Raw genomic sequence first — 17,687 nt, forward strand, 5'->3', positions numbered from 1 at the left:
CCCAGATCCGTATCCTTGCTGGCGCCATGTTTAACCTCGTTAACCCACTCCGACATCGGGCTACTTGAAAGATTTATGTTTTCCGATGAATGAAGCACTTGCTAACAGCAGCGAATGGAGTGAGTTCGTCGCTTATCGGCCGTCTGACTCTTGCTCTGCGTCGCGTACAGACTTTGCTGCACATTCGGCGTTCCTTCGGGCGACGTTTGTCGTTCAATTAAAATTCAATTAACGATCCTCTCACCCGAATCGGTCAGTGTTTTCTGTCGGGGCGCCAAACTAATCAGAAACGGGGTGAAGGATCACGTTTTGGAACTCGAAGGTTTGCGGAGGAGACCCGGATTTGGATTTCGACTTGGTTTAAATACTGTTGCAACTTACTCCCAAACAAACATAATTCCTTCGATCTTTCACCATTTTGGCAACACTCCGTTCCTTCCTCCACCTCTCTCATGCTCTCTATGCTCTTTCCTTTCTCTCTCTCTATCTCTCTCTCTTCCTCGCACAACACAAAAATGTTCCCTTCCACCGGGGTCGCGTAGGTTTCCGTCGCACCGTCCACGTCGCCGTCGCTTCACATTAAAGAACCTCCACCCAGCCCTGGAAGTCCGCCAACGGAAACCATGTATGCTGCCCCCGGCAGCACGCAGATCTACCTGCAGGTAAGCGATCGGTCAAGTGTGAGGTGTTATGCTATGTTTGTTCGACAACGAAGCCGGGGCTGAAAGGGGCGACGGTATGATATTAGGAGTTCGCGAGGATCCACTAAGCCAAAGTAGCCGTCGTCGTCGTCGTCGTCGTGGTCGTCATCGTCGTGACATGCTGTCGTGTGTAGCCTCGAGCTGTCGAATGTCTACCGCTGAGTGGACAGTTGTGTTAATAATGCGGTTCCATTGTGCGACCCGCTTACGTTACGGCTTTCGGCCGAACACCTGAACGTGATGAAGGATTTCCGAATTGTCAAGTGAACTGGAATTAGCTCTAATACGAGGAGGTTGAGGTTTCGGGTGAGAAGCAGAGAGAAAAATACATGCTCAACATACCGTCGGCCAACGGTTATGGGTGTGCGGCTCTACACTTTCCCATTCCGAGGCTCTTTGTTGGCTCGCGCGACAAAACACCGCACCACGACTAGACCATCGCTAGCCATAATCCTTGCCTGCGAGCGCCAAACGATCAATCCTCGATCACCTGATTGTCGTTTCATGTTGTGTTACCTTTTTTTTATCTCCCCCCGCGAAAACTGTCTCCCATATCGCGTTTATTAGTGGCCTTCCCTTTTCCGATGTGAGATCAAACAACGCTGCTACTTAAGCTCTTGAGCAGACGATAAGCAGAGAGGAATGAAGCAAAACAATCACACACCAAAAAAACCACCAAAAGCATGGAATCGCGCTTAGTCTGCTCAAGGATCGTTTCCCTCAGCCTACGAATCAGCTGAAAATTAGCATATTTACATAAAAACAAACCACCGCCGTTCCAGTGCCCCCCACTTAACCCTAGCTCCGATCATGTGAGGATCAACGATTTTAATTTGAAGCAACAGAGGAAAAAAAGTGGCTTGAAACGAAAAATAGAAATCCGTCAATCGTTCGAACCGAATCGGCTAGACATTTGACGTTTATATTTCGTCCGTTTTAGATATGTTTTATTTTTTACCCCTTTCCACCGGTTTGATAAGTTGACAGGTTTTGCTTTCCTCCTTCTTGCTCGCGGAAGGTTGGTTTTTTGTGTTGTTATTAGTTTGCAGCCTTAGGAACCGGCTTTGATGGGAAGACAGGAAGGATTCGAAGGGAAGTCGCGCGACTGGTCGAATATATTGAATAAAAGCAAACAGAAATCCCACAGCCAACAGCGTGGCGAATCACGAATATCAGTTCGCAGGTGTATTTGGGGGTTTCCGAGATTCGTTCGACCACGGAGCGTCACGCAACGAACGGGGTCGGATCTGTTTCGCGCTTCAAACTTTGGAGCACTTTTGTGACAGGCTGGATGACAAGTTTATCAACTAACAACGCCCCGCGGTTCGGTCCATTTTTGGAAGCTCTGTTTTTGTTTTTTTGTTGCAAAGTCCAGCGTTTTTTGGGGAAATTTTGGAAAACAAAAGTATCCTGTTCCTTGCGGCCAAAACGGGGTGTAATTAGAAAGGTGATGAATGATATGCGCACGCCGCCAGACCGAAAGCATGTGCATACTTCTGCTTATTTTATTTCGCTAGATTCCCCCCGGAAAGCGCAGTAGGAAATAACCGGTTAAAATTTGATTTTTATGTAATGCGTAGAGATTGGTTTGGTTCACGCCTTTTTGTGCTCGGAGCTTGTTTTCTTTCATATCTGATATCGTTTTCGTTTTTTGCAGGGTCCTTCCCACCAGAACAGTGCAGCAGCGACCGGCAGCTCCAATGTGAACGCAAACTCGCCCAGCCCAGGGTCCTACCCGCAGTATGACATGTATCCCCCGAACAGACTTGGGTAAGAGCTTCTTTCGCAAGAAAGTTATTTCCAAAGGCATCTTTTACTGAATGTATTTTTTGTTTTCGCGTTCTTTTACCTATTTGAACCTCCAGCCAGGGTGGCTCGACGTTCATCACCGAGCCGTACCCGTACCGCGAGTACTTCGAGAATCAGACCTACGCCCCGCCCCGGAATATGTACGTCACGGCGGCCGACTCCGAGGGTCCACCGCCGGCCACCACCTACGAGGGTCGCTTCAACAAGACCAACTACAAGACGATCACCTCGGCTGGCCTCACGGTGGATCTGCCCAGCCCGGACTCGGGCATCGGTGCCGACGCCATCACGCCCCGCGATCAGAACAACGTCCAGCAGCAGTTCGACTACGCCGAGCCGTGCCAGGCCCCGATCGGTATGCTCGATCCGAACGCTTCCGGCCACATACCGGCCTCGGTGGCCAGCCTGCAGCGCAACCTGGTTGTGAACGGGAGCCAGCAGAGCCCGACCACCTCGCTCGGGGGCACGACGGCGGTGGCGGTTGCCGGTGCGGCCGCCGCTCCCCGGTCCCGCCCCTGGCACGATTTCGGCCGACAGAACGATGCTGACAAAGTTCAGATACCAAAAATGTAAGTCAGCTTTTGCATAAGATTTTAGATGCATAACTCAGGAGAAACATTGGAGAGATCTGTGACAAGACATCTGCGATTGGTCTTCGGAGTTTTGGGAAATAGAATCAGGATAGGGTACTGGGCGTCGATCTCCAGGATTCCGATCCAGGATTAGGGACCATATCCAGAGTTTGGACTTAGATATCATTAGGTTACAGGTACCTGATTTCAGATAGTGATAGACAGGATACTGGAACTCTATTCTTATTCAGAATTGCAGAGTAGATCCAGAATTTGAATTCAGATACCAGGAGATCCATCTCTAGAGTCCAAATTTAGCTGCATTAAGAGCTATATCCAAAATCCCTTCGGTCACTCGTCACAGTTCAAAAACTCGACCTTAAGTTGATTCCAGATGGCCCAGATCCTGTCTCAGTTGGAATCGCATTTTCTCATGCCATAAATTCATTCATTGCACCGTAACGATCATTTTCTCGTAGATATCAATGAATGGTCCTGGAGCGCTGAAGACAAACCGCTCCAGCGTACAATTGTCTCCCATTACGAGCAACTCGATCATTCCTTCGACCCATAAACGGGGTCCCTCCGCAAAAGCAAAAACTGAAAAACAAGATGATCGTGCTAATGATCAAGACTCCCACCAAGACTCCGCGGGTCTCCACGAGCCTCAAGATTAATCGGATATCGTTAATTCAACCCGCTGCATCAAGCAGTCCGTTGAAAGGCTCCTAATGAGGTGTGATTCTAACCGATGGCTTCACCCATTAGCCGGGGCATATTTCAATTATGATCGGAACGCGCTGGTCGCTGCGCATAGGCAGGCCCTTTCGTGGTTGCGTAATGTTTCCACAGATCATGCGCCCTGCTTTCCGGTGCTTTCAATGGGAGAAATGAACGAGTTATAACTCCCCTTACCTTTTGCACAGGGATGGAGATGAATCCTCGTTATTTGTTTGCTCCACGAAACTATCATCAGCATCTTCTGGTCCGTGTTATATGCTCATCATAATTAGAGCGCACCGCGGTTGGTGCAACATCCTTTTTCTTGTTTTCATTCGATCATTTCCTTTCCCGGTGGCGTTTGCGGAACCCCGTTCCGCATTCAATCAAGTTGCCATCAGGAGCGATCGTGCAGATTTATTCTCTCTCTGCGTTGGCAAACTTCTTTAAAGCCATAGTCTTCCCATCGTCCTTAGGTGGCGCTGGAAAAAAGTCAACGCATCCTATGATTATGGACTGCACAAAGATGGGCTATGCCAGTTCAAACTCCAGTTTGATGGATTAACCTAAATAGAAACAGTTTATGCGAATTTGTGGAGTGATGATTCTTTCTTGCAATTTCCCCCACCCCACAGTTAGTGTAAATGACACCAACTGCATGTGGGAATGTTTTTCCACCATTTAATTCACTCGCAACTCGATCGAAGATAAGTTGGGCTTTGCTGTTATTAGGTTTCTTCCTCCTCATGTCAGAAGGAGTGATTATCACTTGGACTTGGTAGGTTTCGAATCCTTCCAATCATCACCACTACCTGCTCTCTTGATGTCCTAAGATCAAGAGCGGCTGCCAAAAGCGAATCACACAGAAACAGACCAACAAAAAAAAAGGCGAATCGAGCGATACGCCGTTCGGTACTAATTGAAATTTAATCTCCCAGGCGTCCCGTGTCAAAGCCGCTCAAAGATAACTGTCACGACAGAAGGACAGGCCGTTCGAGCCCTGTTGCGCTGTGACCTCACCCTTTTCCACCCGCCATCCTTTCTGGCCATCCGGGTCATCCGCTTCTAATCTCCGTCCGAACCGATTCCGATGAATCAATTCCTTCCCTCGTGAGGTTTCCTCCACCCTTTTCGCTTTTTAAAATCACTTTACTTTGTGGGCTTACCGGTGAGTCCCGGGTCCGGCCGGAGGAAAACCAGAAAACTCTTCGCGCGGTAAGGTTAATTTAATTGCATTTTAATTGCATTACAATCGAACGTTTGACGGTGCCGTCGGTGCACGCTGGACACTTGATCCTTCCCCCTTCCGCGTTCTTTCTTGCGCCGAGGCGATTTGTATTCGCCTAACCGGTGAGAGTCCGTGTGGCGTTGAAGCCAACTTCAAGGTACGTTTCGTACATCTCCTCCCACTTCACTTCGGTGGTTGATTTCATTTTAATAACATATCAGCAATCCGACGCCTTCGGGTATTTTCTCCTCCGGCTTTGGAGGGCAGAAATTTAAACCAAATTGAATCACGGATCCTTTACATTTTATGCATTGGTTAAGAAAATAGATCGAAAACCCGTTTGCTTTCTTGTGTTGAGAAAACTAACGATTTTAAGACAAAAACATGTACAAGCGATTGGACTTATGATGGCTACATTTCCATGTGTCAATCACCGATCGAACGAATGGTTTTAGGAAAAACTTAACTTTAACGATCACACAAGGATAACGATATCCGGCTGTATATTGTTGGCTAGTAGGTAAAAACCAAATCCCAAATTTAAAACATTGAAACAGAAAGCGGCCGGAATGCCAAGAACTGTTCGATTCCCACGGCCTTCATTTGATGATGTTTACCATTTGAGTGGCAACATTTTCTGAATTTGTATTTTTATTCCTACCCGGTGCATCTGCATCATTCTCGGACGAGTCGGGCATGCACGATTGTGCATGCGCATAACGCAAAACATCCAATTTGCAATGCACTTCATCGATCGGAGCCCAAGCCGACCAACCTCACCGAGCCGGTGGAAGGGAAGGCAACCGAAAGGCAAAAGCTGGAAACGATGGAGAAAAAGAATCCCTTCCGTGGGCATAAAATAAACATAACGATAATCATAATCTTTATTATAACGACGAATTTATGTATGTGCATACATACATTTTTATGTCCGGCATTCGGCGGGAGCGCAGGTCCGAGAGGCCACCGGCCAAGAGTCGGGCCCGGCCGGGCTTCATTAGGTGTGCGTCCCGTATCATAAATGTATGAAATGGTGCAGTGCGCGCGCGCAACGACCCGTGGATGTCAATCCCTTGGCCCCTCGGTCGGCCATGCGCGAAAGGACGATAATTGGGCATCATAGATCAATTATTTTATGCTTTCGTTCCGAACCGCGAACCGTAGGTCGAACAACGGCTTGACGAGTGGAAGGGAAGGGTGGCGTGATTTTCCATCCATCCTGCCCACAACAACGCGCGGAAGTACGTAAGCGTAAAGCGAACAAATTTCACTACGAAACTGTCAAACTTTTTCCGGACATAAGGAAAGCGGATAAAATGACGTGTTCGATTGTTTGTTTTTTGTTACCTCTTTTTCTGTTTGTAACGCAAAATGAACTGACTTAAATGAATGCAATTGAGCCTTCAGAAACGAACGGTTTCTTAAAAGAAAGCCCTTACAATATGAAACATAAACATGGAAGTCTATACAACTGTGTTGTAATTAAATGGAATTACATTTTAAGGGCCTTACTTTTTTGAAAAGTTTGAAACCGCACAAGAAAGTTGTACGCAATGAAATCCATTTCGGTTTCGCTACTTTCGAAACTGGGAAAATGTGGAAATACCAAAACTTTGTTGACATTGTAATGCGTCCGCGAATGCGTGTGCCTTTCCTTTCGCCCGCACTTTCCATGCGACAGGCGACACAATTAAGCCAACCCTTAAGCCCATCCCATGAAATCGATTAAAATTGACAGCTGTTGCGCTGGAGGAGGAGGAGGAGGAGGAGGAGGAGGGTTAGGAGACAAAACGGGGCTCGTCATTAATGGAAGGAAGAAGGGTAAAAAAAAGGTAAAGCAATCTCCAGGCGCGTCGAATCATTGCAAATAAACGAACGACGCGTTGGCAGAGGGAAAACCTATTCGCTGATAAAACAGAAACAAGAGGAAGCAAGAGAGAGAAAGAAAAAGAGAGCAAGAGGCGATAGAAAATGGCTCCACCTGATGCATCGCCACCAATGTTGGTGGCTTGATTCCAATTCGCGACTTCGATTATCGATCAATTAGTCGCAACCGTTAACCGCCGGCAATGCTACAATTATCTCCTTAAGCAGGACAGGATGGCGAAACAAGCATAGAGTGGAGGGAAAGGAAGAAAAAACACAGCACGGCCGGCCGTAAGGATGGGCGAAGAAGAAGGAAAGAAATGGAAACCCATTCACGATATCAATAGCGCAATGGATAACAACGCCCGACGACTGTTGAAAGGAATTGTTGATAAAACACAGACACACACAACGCCTTCGGTGACTTTTCTGGTGCACATTGCAGTACTAAGGAAAAGGGGGGAAAAGGGTTTAAGAAAGGAGGGAGAGGAGAATCAGACAGCCATAGCCCTCTCGCATTTCCACCAGCGTGAACCACTTTTCCACCTTACCGTACTGCGCGTCTGCGGAAAAACAAACAAAGCAGCAAAAAGTCCCTTCCCCTCCCCCCGCCGGGTCCGGGAAAGAAGACATCGGTTGTGATCGACACGCTGAAAGCCCACTCGGAAATGGTCGCACTCGGTGGGCAGCTGGTGCATTTTCCGATGCCGCTGCACCGGATAATTTATGGTGACATTCATGCACTCGACATTCCACGCGATTCCACGCGATTCGTCCCCGACTCATCCGTCCCCCCTTGTGGCGTGCTTTTCTATGGAGTTCAGTTTTCTTTTGCCGACCGCAGAAAGTTGCCGTAATCGTGCAGACGGAGGGTCGACCGATTAAGGAATTTTCGATATAATTTCTATCAAACTCGCCTCCACGAGGATCAGCCCTTTTTCGCATGAAAAACAATCAGACCGACCGCCGGAGATGCTCCACCTGCAAAGGAACGGAGGGGAGAGGGGGGTTTGATTGTGTTTAGAAATTTCTAATTGTCTCTCATGCCTGCTCCCTACCATCCCTGCCCGAGCGCACACCTGCCCGGGATTGAGGGAAAACTGGTTGCCGGCCATAAACGAGCGAGAAAATCCGATCCGATAAAAATCTCCAGCCGGCGACGGAGCTGGGGAGGATGTGTGCAATTTAGTTGCACGCAGGCAATGTGCCACAGTGCAGGGAGTGAAAGGGGTGGCCACACCTGGTGGAATCGGGGGGAAAAAATGGCCCCGATGACCGATGAGCACCTGACGACGCTGCACTGCGAGGCAGACTTTTTCATCTCACTCGTGTTTCGCTTACGCTTCGAATCAGCGCCAAGATGGTGCTGGTGCTGGTCATATTTGGCGAAAGTATGCAATGAATGGACATCGGACAACCACCCGACCGATGATGAGCCCAACCAGGGCTGGCTAAAACTTTTGCGTAAAGGGTGAGGAAAAATGGCAGGGGGGAAAAACTTTCAATTATGTTGTTTTGGAAAATTTGTCCCACCAAATGCGAATGGAGGTGAATGCAGCAACGTCGCTAAAGGGAAAAAGGATTTCGATTGCGGTGGGATTCCTTTTGCTGCACGCTAATTGAAAGAAGGCGCACCTCGTTGGGAAAACTAATTACCTTCACCAGCGCACCGAACTCTTGCCACATGCCGTTAGAGTAGCTTCAAAATCGTGTGCACTAATCGGAGTTGATTGGAATCATTTGATTTACGTTCACTTTGCTTATGACCGTTTTGTTTTTCCTTTTTTTCCACAGATATTCCGACGTCGGCTTCAAGTACTATCTGGAAAGCCCGATCAGCTCGTCCCAGCGCCGGGAGGACGATCGGATAACGTACATCAACAAGGGCCAGTTCTACGGCATCACCCTGGAGTACGTGCACGATCCGGACAAGCCGCTCAAGAATCAAACCGTCAAGGTAGGTGAATTGGGGTGGGGAAAAAAGAAAACCATCAACAAAAGGGTAAAGGGTATTTAAACTATTCGAATTCAAAACAATCAATTCCTGAAACGATCGGTTTTTCATCCTGTAGCTAATCCTCCGCTTTGTGCCTGTTTTGCGAAATCAATTCGATTTGCTCGAATATTTCTTCCAGATGAATGCTTTCTTGAAGGGTCGCCTGTACCCCTCCTGCCTAAAAGCAAATACCATCAAACGGCGATGATAGATGGTTCGTGAAATAGACAAGAAGGTTTAAGAAATAAATACTACCATCACAGCAAATGGATTATTTTCCGATCGAAGGGTGTTCGATCGAGGGTCCCGATGACCCTTCGTCAAGTACGGAAACGAATCTGCACAACGACGCCTCGCTTTTCGGTAGATGTTTGCTTTCCCATCGGAAGATTGCCCTTCATGTTGTTTGCTGTTCTTTCGAATTTTATCGTCACGAGACAACACGACTCACTTGTTGAGGAAAAATCTCCCCTACAAACGATGTTCTCGGGTCGAAAATTTGTTAACGCGTGGTTCGCAACAACATTCTCGCAAACATACCACAATTCTTCACATTTTATCTCGCCGCCAAAACCGGTTCGCATTGAACAGTAAACCCGCGATCGCGCGATCACTTGCAGGATGCATTTTTGACGAAGCCACACTGGATGGTGCTGTTGTCCCGGCAACTCTTCACCCTGCCGCTTCCCGGCTTAGCCGCCAACCGGGAATAAATGAAAAGAACGAGAGCTCAAACGAAACCCACTGATCATTGCAAACAGGTGTCCGGTTTACCTTGACCTTCCCGCGGCGAACCTGTCGGAAGCGAACCAGTTCCGATATCACCGATCCGCGTCACGTGCGGCAAATTTGATGTGAAAATTATAAGATTCGCTGCGAGAGGCGCCACGGTCCAGGGAAGGCTTATGCTTCTGTTTGTAATACGATTTGAGACTTTAACTTTTCCAGAAGGTCTCGAAGGCTTGTATTAAAAAGGAGTATTCTTTTCTGTTTTTGCCTCTGAATTGTTTTACCTGAAACAAAATCGTGGCGAATGCACATTTGCTCCCGGAGCCGAATTGATTTATTAATATCGTTTCCAACGATACGGCCTCGAAACTTTTTTGTCGCAACCGTTCCACGACTCCATACGTCAAACGAATTATGAAGTCTTCTTGAAAAATGCAACCCAAAGGAAAGGAAAAAAACGAAACATACTCACAAGACAAATGATCCCGGGCGCCACCGGGAGAAAGGGCAGGGCAAACGATGCTGCTAAAAAATGCTCCCAAGAGTCGCTTCTGATGTTGATGGCGTTATAGTATAATTTATGGCACCTCACGGTGCGGCGTAACACGAACCCACGGTTAGGTTGCAGTTCGTTCCCGAAAATTCCCAAACCCCTCCTTTCGCTTCAATTGCTCGGAACGAGCAACGAGTTTCGGTGTCATTTTACTGCATTCTGTTGCAGCCAGAAATTTGCATACGGAAGAAGCGTCCTCGCGTCCTTTGAATGGAACACTTTTTCAAGAGGACGCATCCATCGCAACCCGGAAGAACGAGGAGAGAAAAACGCGGGCAACGAGGCATGATGAGCAAACACTTCTTCGGGAGCGATCCTCGAGCGCAGATAACGCCCGAGGATGCTGCCGCTACCAAAGTCGAAGATAATGACGGCGATGATGAGATGCAAAAGCGTAAGAAAGGAAGGAAGGATGATGATGGGAAGAAAAAACCGACCCCGTAATACCGTAGCATATCCGATGACGAGCGTTACTGATCATTATCCTTTACCGTTATGTGTCGCGTCGTAGCGCCATTTGCTTACTCTTGCGTTTTCGTAGGTTTTTTTTGTCTTCATTTGTATCTTCTTCCCCACCTTATCTCTTTACGTCACGTTTTCCCGACGAATTCGGACTTGTTTTTTTATTTCCCTCTATTGATGGGAATATCCTTTCGATCGGAGACGAGAACGGGAAGGAAAAATGTGATGCGAAAAATACCCAACCAAGCAGCACGATCACGCAGATACCATCAATTCGATCCACTGTGCGTTGGTTTTCTACTTTCCGGCCCCTGATTTGCGATGCCCTTTTTCGCCGCCGGAAAAGGGGTTTGGTAATTATTCATTTTTACAATAAAAATATTTAAATTTCCACCTCGCTCGCCTTCGGCGGGACGCGGAATGAATGATCAACCCCCGGGGAGGCGTACGGGGTGAAGCTGATGATGGGTTGATTTGTTTGATTGTTCCGTGGCTTCCGTTCCCATCTGCGCCGTCGCCGTTTTTCCACACACGAGGCATGGAAAGCCTCGCTGAGCCCCTTTCCAACGTCGGGTCTATGTTTGCTTATGCTTAGCCATTCATACGCCGTCGTCGAGTAAAAGGGAAAAATAAGTCAGCGAAATAGGGGTGGAGCATATGTTTGATTTTTTCCGCACGCCGATAAAGCAAACGATCCGGGATGCTCTCATTAACTGGTGGAAATGGTCGAAGGAACTCGGGAACGCGGGAGACGCGAAACCGAAGTGACAAACAAAAAATCAGCTCACACCATCCTTGCAGAAGCGGTAGCGCGTTTTCTCGCAATCACCGCTCATTACCGTTGCGCTGCTGAAACCGTTGAGCCCGTTGTTGTATCACTTAATTCACGCCAACTGCTCCCCCTCCCGCAGCCAGCACACACCCCCTCGCACCGTCCACCGTGATCGGGTTGCTTTTAATTACCGAGCAAAAATGGAACTCGCTGCAGCCGAACCGAAACCGGGCGTGCACCGGAAAGGTTGTGCCGGCGTGGTCCAGGTTTTTCCGGTTTTTCCCGCCCTCCCGCGTGTGATGACCAACCGATCGGACGACGTTCCGAGGGCGGCTCGATTTGTTTCGATCCCTTTCCGCTCACACACTCAAACGGGCTTCGCAAATAACAATTTCTTCGTCTGCAGCTTCGACGGAGCATCTTCCGATCGGAATTGCAATAGGGCGGAGTTGGGCGTGACATAAGATGGGCCTTTCTCGCCGATTCTTTTTGCAACCGTACAATCCAACGCACGAAACACGAGACGCGCGTCAAAGATACACCTATTAATGTCAAGCGCGGTTCAACTTCGTGGAAATGCGTTTCCTTCCCTCATAATGATCTTTTTATTTTAAAAACAAATGTCTAGTAGGAAACGTCTTGTGTGTTAACAGACGAACGGTGCGGGCTAAAATAACTGCGCTAAATACTTTGCCCACCGGCTCGATGGGTCACTTTTTGCCGAGCATTGGGATGAGAAGAACAAATTTCACCTTCCATTAGTCAAACGGAACGCGCCACAGAATCGCTTCGGCCCACGGTCGTCCTTCTCTCGGCTAATGAGGTGCAAATCTTGGTACGATTGGTGCACCGCATCGGGGAGTAGGGTAAGGGAGGCAAGAATTCAAATGACCACCATATATTTCTGGCAGAAGACAGCGTTTCCAGCAGAAAACGACAAATGTCGCTGTGTGAAGTGGGAAATTCACATGAACAAAAAAAAAAAAAGAAGCCACAACCAATCGAAGAGAAACGCAAATTCCTCCGCAATGATACCCCATGGACCCATGATACCCTACACAACGGCAATCCACACACACACACACACACGCACACGTGGACGGACGGTCGAAGACACACTTTCCCGGGCGGATTTTGATTTGATTTGTTTCGTTCCATTCGGTTCGTTATTAATTGGCTACAATCCTTCTCGGTCCACCCGGAGACCCCTCCCTTCACTCCCCCCCCCCCCCCCCTTCGTTTTCATCCCCTTTACCTACCCCATCCATGACTATGGTCAACTGTGCGATGGGACAAGTTTTTTTCACCTTTTTGTCAGGACGCTAATAAAACATAAAAATATTACCAGAGAAACATTTTTCAAACCCCCCGAACCCCCTCACCCGTTCCGTCAGACGCCCAACGCTGGGAAGGAAAGGAAGGTGTCCGGCACGGGACACATATCGTACTCACCGGAGGACGGCGTCCGATGTAATGTACCGAAAGAAAATGGAAAGACGAAGCGAGAGAGAGAGAGATAGTGAACGAAAAAATAGAGAAGAAAAAACGTATTGGAAAGCGCGCGATAGGAAAACTTGAGATGTCTTGAGAAGAAAAAAATAAAAGTAAGGTGCACATCCGCAATGAAGAGACACAAACACTCACACACACACACGGGACACTTTGCGCACTAGCAACGACCCGGGGAGGAAAACTGAAGAAGAAGAAGATACCGGACAACCGCAAGAGCATCAGGCAGGGCATAAAACAACGTCACGTCGACGGGACGACGGGCGAGAAAAGCAGACACATGGGCAGACTGCGTACAGAAAAGGCAGCTTCCCTGGGCTGGACAGGGCGGGGCGGGAAAAAGGGGGGAGGAAAAACTGCGCGCCCATCCCATGCAGCTCCACCTCTGTAACTGTAAACGCATAGAAAACATAGTGCAATTTTAATTAAGATTTATATCGAAAAATGCCTTGTTTGTAATGTATCTATATCTTTTAACTATTAGTCAGTTTACTTATTTATAATAATTATTTTCTCGTCGGCTTCACCGCGTCATCGTCGAAGTCGCTCTCCCCCCTCGGTCTCCACTCCGGGTTGGGGTTACCGTTTTCTCGCTTGTTTCGCATCCCAGCCTTGACGCGGTTGGTCATCCCACGGACTTGGGAAGCTTGACTTTCTTGTGCGCGGATCTTTCCTTCCCGTGCAAAAATCTGGACATGTTTCAATTTTCCAAACCCTTTGCGCCGTTGCTCCGTAGCCCGTGTGTCAGCGTGTTTGCGCGACGGACAGTTCACGTGGTTCCTTCGGAATGTGTTGTTTGTTTCTCTTTCTTTTTTTTCGTTTCATGTTTGTTTGTGTGGTTCCCTATCTTTTGCTATTTCTATTTCTATTTCTGCGCTTGCTTGCGCTGTGTACTATTGTTGTCCGACGGTCACGCGTCGCTCGGTGTTTGGGACACACACGCATTTCTCGCGCATTTCCTAGCGACGGCCGAATGCACGGCGTCAGCTGCGCCTATGAGAAGATTTTTATCCGATCGTTATCGCAATCAACTGCTTGCGCTTGCTTGCTCGCGGTCCTGAACCGTGATCGCGCTTGACACGCAGCCAGTGGTGTGTGAAATTTTCGGCGTACGATTTTTCCGGTCAAATGCATTCCACCCGTTCCTGGTTGGTGCATTATGTACGGGGAGTGTTTTTTTTCTCCACATTTTATTTTCCTATCCCCTTTTGATTCGAACAGCAGTAACGATGCGATCGTTATCTTTTCTCTTCTCGGGTTAGGAAGACGGAAGAGAGCGCGAAGGTACGCGCACGGGATGAGGAATTAGTATCATGATTAATCTTTGAGCAAATATTTAAATTAAAGCTTGTCCCGAACGGGATGGCATAAGGGAAAAAACCCTTGTATCGAAACATGCAGCCTCTTTCTCGCGCAATCTTTGATGTGACTCTCGGGAACTTAATTTGTCATCCATCGCTAAAGGATCCCTGAACACGAAGAAAGAAAAACATATCGAAAGGGCCACAGGAAGTTGAGATTCGCTTAACCTTTTACGTTTCTTCCGATGAATGTGTTCGCTACTTCCGCGCCTTCCTGAGGCTTCCAGGAGATGCTCAATCAATCTTCCGCTGACATATGTTCGCTACCCGCGGGCACAACACAAGAGGAACAAATTGGGAGCGAAATGTTTGGCTTGAAAAAAGAGATTTGTTATTTCTTCTTCAATCTACACATTCACATCCTCAAACTGGATCAAGTTGAAAATATGGGAAATGGTTTTCTGCTGGGAAAATGTTTGTTCCAAGATAGTAGAAAATTAATCTTTATGGACAACATTGTAACTTCTTTGCGGTAACATCAAGAGATTTCTCTAGACAAATAAATTGCAGAAATTCATCGTTCGATACTTTCCGACGAGTAGGAAAAGCCTTTCTAATTGAACCCGCACGATAAAAATATCGATGACATTTTCATTAGTTTGTGTCCATTTCCTTGCGCTTCGACGAAGCTCTTTGCCCGAGGAAAAACAGTCCAACTCTTTGGGTATTAAATAATCTACGTTTCTGTTAAGCTTAAACAAAATAAAATCGTATCTATATTAACCTATTTGTTTGCTCTCCTTGTTCTATCCCCCTCCCAGAGCGTCATTATGCTGCTGTTCCGCGAGGAGAAAAGCCCGGAGGATGAAATTAAGGCCTGGCAGTTCTGGCACAGTCGGCAGCACTCGGTGAAGCAGAGAATACTAGACGCCGGTAAGTATCAAGAAGCGGTAGCAGGACCTTCCTTCCGAGATCGTACTCCCGAAGCGGGGACTAGTACTAATATGTGGTGTGTTCTGTGGAGAAATTATTACCCCCGCGCCATCTCGCGTGAAGATAATGACGATAATAATGATCACAAACGTGGTAATCGCAAGCGTGTGGCGATGATATCGAACCGCTTGCCGGTTATTTTAAGCCATATTTTCAACTCGCTGGAATCACCACAGCACGAGGGAAAGCATCCAATGGCATAAAGCATCCCGCTTCGAGCGCGAGGATGGAAAGGATGGACCCCGGGACTGCCGGGACCGTGGAATCCAATTACCGTGCTTTATTTATCGATTATCATTGAACTCTCGAACTCGCCGGAGACCAATTTCCAGTAAATCATAATTTTATGCAAAACAAGCTCCCGGGGGCTTCGGCCACGCACAAGACCGGGCAGGCAGGGAGGTGGTGAGGAGATGTGGTGGGCAGGAGAGAGTCCTTCCAACGAGCGTTGGGCGCGCAGCGACAACTAAACGGACAATTATTTAATTATATTTATTGCTTATTGCTGGCGATTATTGGCCGCTGATGTATGGCCAGTTTTGATCGCAACCCCAGAGGAACTGGTTTACCCGGCGTTTACTCGTGGAACGGTACGGATCGAGCTGACGGACGGCCTATCTGATGGATCGGCTCCCTCCCCGTGTACTCCCTCGTGCGCTTGGGCAATGGGCTGGAGGAAATCAAAAAGGCACATCTCTTAATCTTGATCCTTCCGCACGGTAAATTTGAATCCCCCGCCAGAAGACATTACCGATCGTCAGAACAACTCCAGTTGCTAATTGCACCGGACAGCGTTCCCGCTGGGACACTCCCGGCGGGGTTGTGCGTGCCGGTTCTCGAAACCAGTAACGCCTCTGGACTGGCTGATGGGCCATTAGAATTAAAAAAACTCGGCGGAAGGACGACGATGCGCCCGATGACACTAATGATGATGAGGACATGACTCTGGTGGCGCGTTAGGCGCGTAACACCATCAAACTTCCACCTGCCCGCCACCAGCCTATCGCTGGTTTGTTTGCATCGTAACAATTAAACTTAATTTTATCGATTGTAATTTGCTGCAAACGATTCTGTTCCTCGTTGGGCAATCAACATTAACCAGTCCTGCTCGTCTTACGCCGGCGTTACACCTCCGTTCAGAACCGTTACCCGTTACCGCGTGCGAGGATTATCCGCCTCCCAGGCTCCCAACGGCTTAGTCTTCGATCCACGAATATGCTGATGTCTTTTCTGGATGTCCCGAGCGCAATTATGGTTAATTCGCTTAATCGCGACTAAGCACCTGTCTTCCAGCAGATCGAACAACCTTCCCGGGGTGTTCCTGCTTGCTCAACAATGTTGCCAACCACGTCGTCACCTACCGTCGATGGATGGTTAGTGTTCAACTGTCATCGCTTGCGGAGGTGAAACTCAATTTGTACCTTGTTCCGAATGCGACAAATCGCATCGTTCGCCAATTGCAATCACTCAGGCGTTTCTGGTGGGAAGATAGCTATCTAGGGATCGGGTTGTAACTTCGGGATATAATTGCTATCGATCGGGGTGGCAGGATTCTCGCAACCAACGCTCGGCCACTGACCCCCACAGAAACATTCGATTCCGTGTTTTGATGAACCTGACGTCCCATCTCCGGCAAGGATCTTAGTAGCCTTTGGACTTTCCAACGTTTGATCGATCAGATAATTAGGAGGCTGCGAGTGTGGTTTCTAACCAACCGTCCAACATCTTTAGTAGCTGCTGGCCCTTAAGGGGCTGCCTGTCATTATCGGATCATTTTTTTTTAACCACCTTCCTTCCCCATCTCTTTTGCACCCATCGTTGCAGATACGAAAAACTCTGTCGGTTTGGCCGGCTGCATCGAGGAGGTATCGCACAACGCGATCGCTGTCTACTGGAATCCGCTGGAGAGTTCCGCCAAGGTAAGTCCGCGACAGTTTGTCAACCTCTTGCACCATCGTGGTGGCTTCCAACTTGCTTCTGTAATTCCCACGAGACGAACGCCACGTCACTTGCATTGTCCCCCCCTGGTGGATGCGATATGAACGACGAACCGAAAATGCATTTTTCATCGAAAAAGAAAAACACGAGCAGTTGAGACATCGAAGGAAACGTGCGTGGAAAAAGGCGATACGAAAATACAGCAGACAGCAGACGATCCTCGCCGAAGACGACGCAGAAGAGGGCAGGAAGGCACAAACACACACCATTAAGTGTACATAAATTAAAATAATCTCATTTCCTGCGACTCGATAGAAGGGTTCCTTGGTGGCCCTTCGAAAAATGGCGACGCCGAAGGTTCGTACATTTCGTGCCCGGCAATGCTTTTCGCCTCCGTCTCTCATCTACCTTTTCTTATCCTCTGGTGGCACGATTTGAAGGAGCTCCAGCGGAAACCATGCGATTGGCGTAATGGAAATGATAAATCATAGAAGTAAAAATAATAACATTATTTCATTGCAATATTTATGACGACGAT

At 48.0% G+C, this 17,687-nt stretch overlaps 2 protein-coding genes across 2 annotated transcripts in view; one reads left to right on the forward strand and one right to left on the reverse strand.

Annotated features, from left to right (window-relative positions):
- The window catches only part of LOC131263975 (aspartate--tRNA ligase, cytoplasmic), a 210,262-nt gene that overhangs the window by 167,039 nt on the left and 25,536 nt on the right, over positions 1 to 17,687 (reverse strand). The gene's annotated exons all lie outside the window — the stretch shown is intronic.
- LOC131263969 (protein grainyhead) overlaps positions 1 to 17,687 on the forward strand; it is a 133,491-nt gene that overhangs the window by 88,908 nt on the left and 26,896 nt on the right. Inside the window, exons 3-8 of the mRNA XM_058266257.1 lie at positions 543 to 662; positions 2,359 to 2,471; positions 2,567 to 3,079; positions 8,691 to 8,853; positions 15,040 to 15,151; positions 17,036 to 17,130. Coding sequence (XP_058122240.1) covers positions 543 to 662; positions 2,359 to 2,471; positions 2,567 to 3,079; positions 8,691 to 8,853; positions 15,040 to 15,151; positions 17,036 to 17,130 — 1,116 coding nt within the window. The remainder of the gene's footprint in view (positions 1 to 542; positions 663 to 2,358; positions 2,472 to 2,566; positions 3,080 to 8,690; positions 8,854 to 15,039; positions 15,152 to 17,035; positions 17,131 to 17,687) is intronic.

Source organism: Anopheles coustani, chromosome 2 (assembly GCF_943734705.1).
Source record: "Anopheles coustani chromosome 2, idAnoCousDA_361_x.2, whole genome shotgun sequence".
Lineage (NCBI taxonomy): Eukaryota > Metazoa > Arthropoda > Insecta > Diptera > Culicidae > Anopheles > Anopheles coustani.